Below are 6,973 nucleotides of genomic sequence, written 5' to 3' on the forward strand. Positions count from 1 at the left end.
CCTGCGCCAGGGCGGCCTCAGCAACTCCACCTCGCGCCTGCCCCCGGGGAGCGGGGGGTCCCGCCTGGGTCCCCGCCTCTCGCAGGCCGAGGGCAACGTGCAGCAGGCGCAGGGCATCCTCGGCCGCTCTCCCGCCGTGGAGCAGAGCCTGGCCCAGGTGGGCGCTGCGCTCGCTGCCATCAGGTGAGGGACGGCTGCTGCTCACAGGTGCACCCCTTAGCCGGGAGGGGATGCTGGCTTTTTTCTGTGTGCTCACTCCACACTGAGCCGTGCACGTGTTCTGCTGTGTCTCTGTAACTGAAAACCGTGTTCTGTTCATGCAATGAACTGTCCTTTGTCTGTTCTGTGCAAAATGCTGCAAAGGCTGACAGGCTTTGAGTGGCCCTGGCCAGCAGCTCTTTGGGCTCAGAGGTGCCTCTTCACCGGGTGCTGGAGCATCCCAGGATGAGCACCCTGCTTTCTGCCTAGAGGTGCTTTGCTCTCTACCTGAACTCACATTTTCTTCTTTTTCTCTCCCAGAGAGCAGGTCCGAAGTATAAATCCTGACCTTCATTTTCTGGATGAGACTGCCTCCCTATCAAGGGAGCTCGAAGCCCTCAACAGCAGCTTGCTTATAACTAACACCCAGTATCAGAGCAAGAAGACCCAGTTTGAAACCAGCCAAAGCATGGATCTGTCAGGTACAGTGCTGCAGCTCTAATATCTCTTAATTTGCAGCCGTTAATTTACCTCAGCATGACTGTGCCTGGTGGTTTCCCATGGGCCGGGTGGGGGAGATGGAGTTTTTAACCTGCTGTCAGCTTAGAACCAACAAATACATCTTCCCTCCCCAGTGAGAGGGATGTTTTCTCCCCAGCCTCTGGACCACAGCCCAGGATTTTGGGCTACTGGGTTATTTGCTCCTGCATTTCGGGGCTGGGCAGCTCACTCTGTGGGCGCTGCGTTCCCATCCCTGCGGGAGCAGTGGGAAGGGGGAGCCCTGCTGGGAGCGTGTCGCTGAACCCGGGGGAAGCTGGGATAGTGCAGGTTGTGCCCAGATGGAAGGGATGGAGAGTGGAAGGGAGCCAGGTGGCTATCGGGTGCGGGGGAGAGGTGCTCATTGTGCCCTGTGCTGATGCGGGTGCTGGGCTGCCCTTACCCCCTGCTCCGGCTCATCCTCTCCATGGGTCTCGTTGCTGCCTCTGCCTCCCCACCGCAGTGTGGCTCAGCTGGGGATGCACAAGCAGCCACTGCATGGACAGGTTCCCTCTGCACCTCAGTGACCAAACGGGGCTTGGGGGTCTGCGTCCTCCCAGGCTGTGGTGGTGGAGGGGATAGGAGCCAGGGGAAGGGCTCTTTGAGCCCTGTTCTACCCCACCAATGCCCTTCAGGGTTGCACAGAGCAGAGCCCAGCATCAGTGTGTGTACATTGTCCTGCTTTAGATTTGTTTTGCTCTTTTAGCCCCAACCCACAGTTTGCTCCTTGATGAAAGCTCTGTGGCTCATTGAAAGAAAGGCTGAAAGGCATTAGGAAATCAAAGGAGCTTTTTCTCATTGTGCTGTAGTGACTAATCGCTCTGTGCCCCTCTCCTCCCTGTGCTCACATCCACTCATGGGCTACAGTCAGTGCCTGCCTTTAGGTAGCTGTGCTGCATTTATGAGTCACGGAGGCATTTGTGCCATTTATAGGTTTTATTCCTGCAGGAGCCTTCAAGACGATCAGATCTGCTTACCAGACGTCCACCAATGCCACCAGCCTTGTCGCTGGCACCTCGAGGCTGCTGGCCGAGTCCCAGGACAGCCGCAGGGATGCCGCGGGGCTGGCGGGGGGGCTGGCAGGGTCCACCTCCAAACTGCTGGCCCTGAAGGGCGAGATGGCCTCATCTCCCAACCTCACCCCCGTCATCAATCAGGTGAAGATACAGAGGGAACTGTGACTTCCCCCCTGCCCTTATGTAGCGCTCGAGAGGCAGCAGTCTCATCCTGCAGTCACGCATTTTTCCTCCAGCGTGGCATGACAAACTCTCTGTCCAGAGACTCGTAAATGGCATCCAACCAGCTGCGCTTTGGGACATCAGTGGAGAATTGGCTGAGCATCCCCTGCCTGGGGATCAGATACCCACCGCCCCCTCCCAAGCATGTGCTTTTTTCTCCAGGGACTCTCTCACATGTCAGCTCTTGTATCTCAAAGACCCACTTAATTTCTGGATGAGATTTCTTTTATTTCTCCTTCACTGCTTTGTTATTGCCATGGAAATCCATTTTGGTGTCTCCTAATGCACGGTTGCTGTGGAGACCACCAACCTTCCCTCTCTGCGTTGCAGGGCACCAACCCGTTCCCAAGCGAGCAGCCTGTGCTGTGCTTGCACCGGCTCTGGGTTTGCGTGTGCCCCTGCTGCAATGCACCCTGTGATGGGTCGTGACTCTGGGAGATGCCGTGCCATTAAAACCCCTGACGTCCAGGCGAGAGGGCAGGGTCTTCCTGTCCCATTGTGCCTCCCAAAGCAAACTGCAGAGCTTGGACAAGGCTTTTGTGCCACGAAGGGAAGAGTCACTGTCCTGAGGGTCAGTGAGACATTTGCTCTGTTGCTCTGTTACTGTCCATGAGTTCAGCTCCTGCTTTGCTCCCATTTATGCCCCAGCTTGGGGTGGTGAGGAGATGCCAACCTCATGTTGCTGTCTCAGGTGTGGGTGTTCAGTGCTGCCATACACCTCTGCAGCTTTGCCCACCCTTCTCTGACACAGTCAAGGTCTCTGGTCATTTGTGCTGAGTGGCGTGCACCGTCTCAGTCCTGGCTCCATCCCCACGCAGAACACACCACATTGCCAGCTCCCTTGGCAAGGGTCTGCCGAAGCTTTGGCCCCTGTGATGTGCCTCACCCCACTGCTCTCTTCCTCTCCAGGTCTGCGGTGGCATCCGAGCGGAGCCATGCACCCCTGCCCGCTGCGAGGGGCTGCACTGCCCCCAGGACAATGGCACGGCCTGTGAGGCCACCCGCCCCTGCCTCGGCCTCTTCCCGCTGTCAAGAGGGGCCCTTGCCGCGGCCGGGAAAGCAGCCGGGGAATTGGGCACCCTGAGTGCCCGGCTCCGGGAGACAGCACAGCTGGTGAGTGCGGGCAGCCCCGTCCTCCGATGCCGAACAATGGAGCCTGGGGACAGCAGTGGGAAGGAGCAGCTGTGGTAAAATACCCAATCCCAAGCTTGATCTGAGGGTTGGTGATTTGGAGACCTTCAGGGATTTTTGAGTGGGGGTCTCCCTGCTGTGTGCGTGGGTGCCGCCTCCCCCAGCACAGGAGCCGCAGGCACAGGAAGGGCTCTGGGGCTGTCAGGAGGAAGCCTGAACTGCTCCGGGTCTGGGGTCAGTGTGGCACAAGTGGTGGGGATGTGGAAAGCCCCCTGAATCTGCAGCTGTACCTGCTCCTACATTTGATGCAATCTGGAGTACTTGTGTTAGCGCTTGTGCAGCTCCTTTCTGCGGCCTCTCAGGTGCTTGCCAAGATAAAGTGAGTTTTCAAAGCCATTCAAAAAGCATTTCAAAGGTGTTTTAAAAAGCAAAACAGCACTATCCCTCTTTGAGAGCTTCTGTTGCAAATCCAACCCTTGGTCTTTAACATTTGCAGTCCATTAAAGCAGTGGCATGTGAACAATGGGGAATAGCAGGATTTCAAAGCGCCTTGCCCAGCTCACCCAGAATTAGGGCAGGGCTGCAGGATTCCAGATCATGGAGAAATGGCTCCATCGGGACATTGTTGTTTGCAGATTAAAGCGACAGAGATGTCTGCAAACAAGATCCAAAGCGATACTCAGCGGCTTGTGGCCCAGATGAGCATAACGAGGACCCAGATAGAAGGGGATGTGCGGCGCATCCAGCAATTCATCCAGCAAGTTCGAAACTTCTTGGCAGGTAAAGTTTGTTGGTGCCGATTGGCTTGTGCACAGAACAAGGTGATTTTTACAGTGATATAAATGAGAGTACAGTACAAGGAGGGCAGCTGAAGAGCTCACTCCAGTTAAGCTCTCGGATATTCAGTTTATCTGCGCATGGATATTTGCGTAGCAAAGGTAGCACGTGTCCTCTGTGGCGGCGAGGCAGCTTGGATGATGTTTTCTGAAAAAGAGAGGAATTTTCAGCAGCACGCAGTCCGTGACTGTCAGCATTTGCAGTCTGGCCAGCTGACATGCTCAGGCTTTACTGCACTGCTCAGATCGACCCAAATGAATCTCGGCTGTTTTATCTGTGTTGACCTCCCTGTGGTGTCACTGGGGCCAGCCCTGCATGCTTCCTCACTGAGGCCTCTGGGGGCCACCTCCAAGGTCCTTGGGGCAGGAGGTACCGCATGGCCTTGACCTTCTGCATGTGGGCCTTCGTGGAGAGGTCTCCAGCATGCCCCAGGAACTGCTCTCAGATATTACCCCTAAAACACCGAACTGCATTAATGGAAGTGGAAAGCTGTGGAGCGGGCAGTCTGCTGTCCATAGCAGGGACAACGGCACGCTCCGGGTCCCTCTCACTGCCGCAGGGCCTTGAGCCATCGCCGGGGCTTGAGGACGAGCACATCCCTGCACCGGAGCTCCCCGAGGATTCGGGTGTTGACCCCGTGCAGGGAGGTTTCCTGGCAGTGCTCCTGAGCGGAGATAACCGGACGGCTCTTCTCAGGGCAGGCCGAATTCCTCGCTGTCCTATAAACCAACAGGATGAGTTATTGTTCGCAGACAGATTGTAATACCATAATGAGCCTCGTGAGCATTAGCTGAATAAGAAAATCAGGTCATTTGGTGCTGCCTGGTGTTAATGATGAGTGAAGGTATTTCTGAGCTAATCGCTGGGCTGGTGTCCCTTGGGCTCTGCCTGCTTCTGATTCCTCAGATTTATTACCTTTTATTTGTGAAACAAAAAAGGCTTGTCTTGAAACACAGCCTCATCAGCTCAGTGAGGTCTACCCGACTCTGCTCTGGGCTTAGCAGTATTGTTCTCGTGCCAAATTAAAGGCATCATTTCAGTCCTTTCCTGAAAGTTTTGCTGATGTAAATGAGAAGTACATTAAATTCAAGGGGATTAAATTCAGGTTGGGTCCTGGCAGCTGTTTCAAATGAAGAGGATGTGTGTGAGAGCAGGCAGGGCTGGATCTCTGCCCTCGTCCTCCCTTGCATTTGTATTCCCACCTTTCCCCTCTCCCGTTGCTCACGCTGTCTGTCTGCTCTTAGATGAGGACATGGACCCTGCCACCATCCAGGACATCAGTCAGTACGTCCTCTCCCTGCGCCTCCCCACGGATGCTGCTGCAGTCCTGAGAAAAATGACTGAGATCCAGAATTTGGCCACCAAGCTGCAGTGCCCGGAGAGCATACTGGCCCAGACGGCTGGGGACATCGCCAAGGCCAAGCAGCTCCAGCAGGAGGCGGAGCAGGCCAGGTCAGTTTGGGGTTCAGGGCCCTTTGGCAGCTGAGGGTCACGCAGATGGAGCGAACATGAGCGGCCTCAGCTGGGTTGAAACTTGCTCTGCTGGAGCTGCTCTGATGGAGATGATCTGAAGTTTTACCCCAGGATCGTCTATGTCTGCACAGTGCCTAAAAGAACGAATCTGCAGCCTCTGCAGACACCTCCCTGGTGCCCCAACACAAATCAACCCTGGCTGCCAAGGATGGCCCCTGAACAAGAAGGTCTTTACCAAAAGTAATGGCGACTTTTCTCTATCTCGAGTCCCTGTGATGGGAGATGACAGAGCTGCCCTGGTATTACTTGATATTGGTGACCTACATCCCAATTGCACAAGAGAGCATGAGGAGATTAAATGGGCTGTTTGTTTTCTGGGTGAAAGTTGGGAGGATTATCCCGTGGTCCCTTAAAAAGTAATTACAGAGCGTCCTTGCAAATTTGGAGCATCTGCTTTGTCACGTGTTGACTTGCAGCAATATCCCAGCGAGAAGGTTAGCGGGATAAGTGTGTAAACTGCCTGATAGCGTCTGACACCTGCTTAACCTGCTGGAAGTGATGACCCAAGGAGTCTGGCTGGCATGGGGAGCTCGGTCACCTGGCTGAATCATCCCACTGCAAGCAGAGAAGTCTTCATTGAAACTGCTTCAGTGATTACTGCCTTCCCTCCAATGCTGCTTCTTGCACCATTTACAAAATAGGTGTTTCTAACTAGTTTAAAGGGAGGCGTTTCTCTCCCCTTCTCCATTTGTCTCCTCTCCTTGGGGGTATGACATGGAAGTAATGCTCCTCTTGACAGGAAACCTGCTGAGGTGCAGTGTGTCTGGATATATGGGTTTGTGGCTTTTGGGGGAGGGAGGTTGAACCTCCTCAGTAACAACCCTGCCTTGCTTCCCAAGCTTCCTTATTTTGCTTCTGCAACCTTGAGTCCCAGTCCATGCACTTACCTACGCTCACTCCTGGCTGTTTCCCCAGGAACCGGGCGAACGCTGTGGAGGGCAATGTGGAGGAGGTGGTGGGGAACCTGCGACGAGCAAACGTGGTGCTGCAGGAGGCCCGGGGTGCCATCAGGGGCTCTGGCTCCTCGCTTCGGTTCATCCAGGAGCGCGTTGATGAAGTGAGTGCTGCGCGGTGCCTTCCCAAATAGCTGTACTGTGCCCTGCTTTGAAACATCCCCGCCTGGTAGAGCCCTGCACCAGCACAGCTGGGAAATGGGATCTGGTGAAGCTTTTGCTGTAAAAATCTCTTCTTTCTGCCATGCCCCAATTGTGGTGGTCTCCAAGCTCCCTGCCGAAACCCCACTTGTGCAATGTGTCTGTTGAGCACCATGGCTGGTCCCTGCACAGAGGAAGAAAACCGTTAGGAGTGGGGTTTGGATGTGATTCCCCTCTTAATGCAGAGTGGTCTGCTTTTAGATTGAGGCAGTTCTTGGTCCAGCCGAGAAGAATGTGAGGTCCATCGCAGGGCAGCTGGACGCGCTGGTGGAGCGGCTGTCGCAGCTGCAGCGCGGGGTGGACCAGAACCGGCTGCGGGCCCGCGACGCACAGCGGACGGCCGAG

At 55.2% G+C, this 6,973-nt stretch overlaps 1 protein-coding gene across 1 annotated transcript in view; it reads left to right on the forward strand.

Annotated features, from left to right (window-relative positions):
• Positions 1-4: 4 nt before the first annotated feature.
• LOC104539728 (laminin subunit beta-3-like) overlaps positions 5-6,973 on the forward strand; it is a gene marked incomplete at its 5' end in the record, with an annotated part of 8,181 nt that continues 1,212 nt past the window's right edge. The window contains 9 exon segments of the mRNA XM_010183330.1: positions 5-183; positions 520-680; positions 1,684-1,892; positions 2,883-3,086; positions 3,740-3,884; positions 5,186-5,393; positions 6,390-6,531; positions 6,830-6,970; positions 6,972-6,973. The exon segment at positions 6,972-6,973 is cut by the window's right edge and continues 61 nt beyond it. Of these exon segments, the coding sequence (XP_010181632.1) occupies positions 5-183; positions 520-680; positions 1,684-1,892; positions 2,883-3,086; positions 3,740-3,884; positions 5,186-5,393; positions 6,390-6,531; positions 6,830-6,970; positions 6,972-6,973 (1,391 nt within the window).

The sequence above is a fragment of the Mesitornis unicolor genome, unplaced genomic scaffold (assembly GCF_000695765.1).
Source record: "Mesitornis unicolor isolate BGI_N332 unplaced genomic scaffold, ASM69576v1 scaffold40160, whole genome shotgun sequence".
Classification (NCBI taxonomy): Eukaryota; Metazoa; Chordata; class Aves; order Mesitornithiformes; family Mesitornithidae; genus Mesitornis; species Mesitornis unicolor.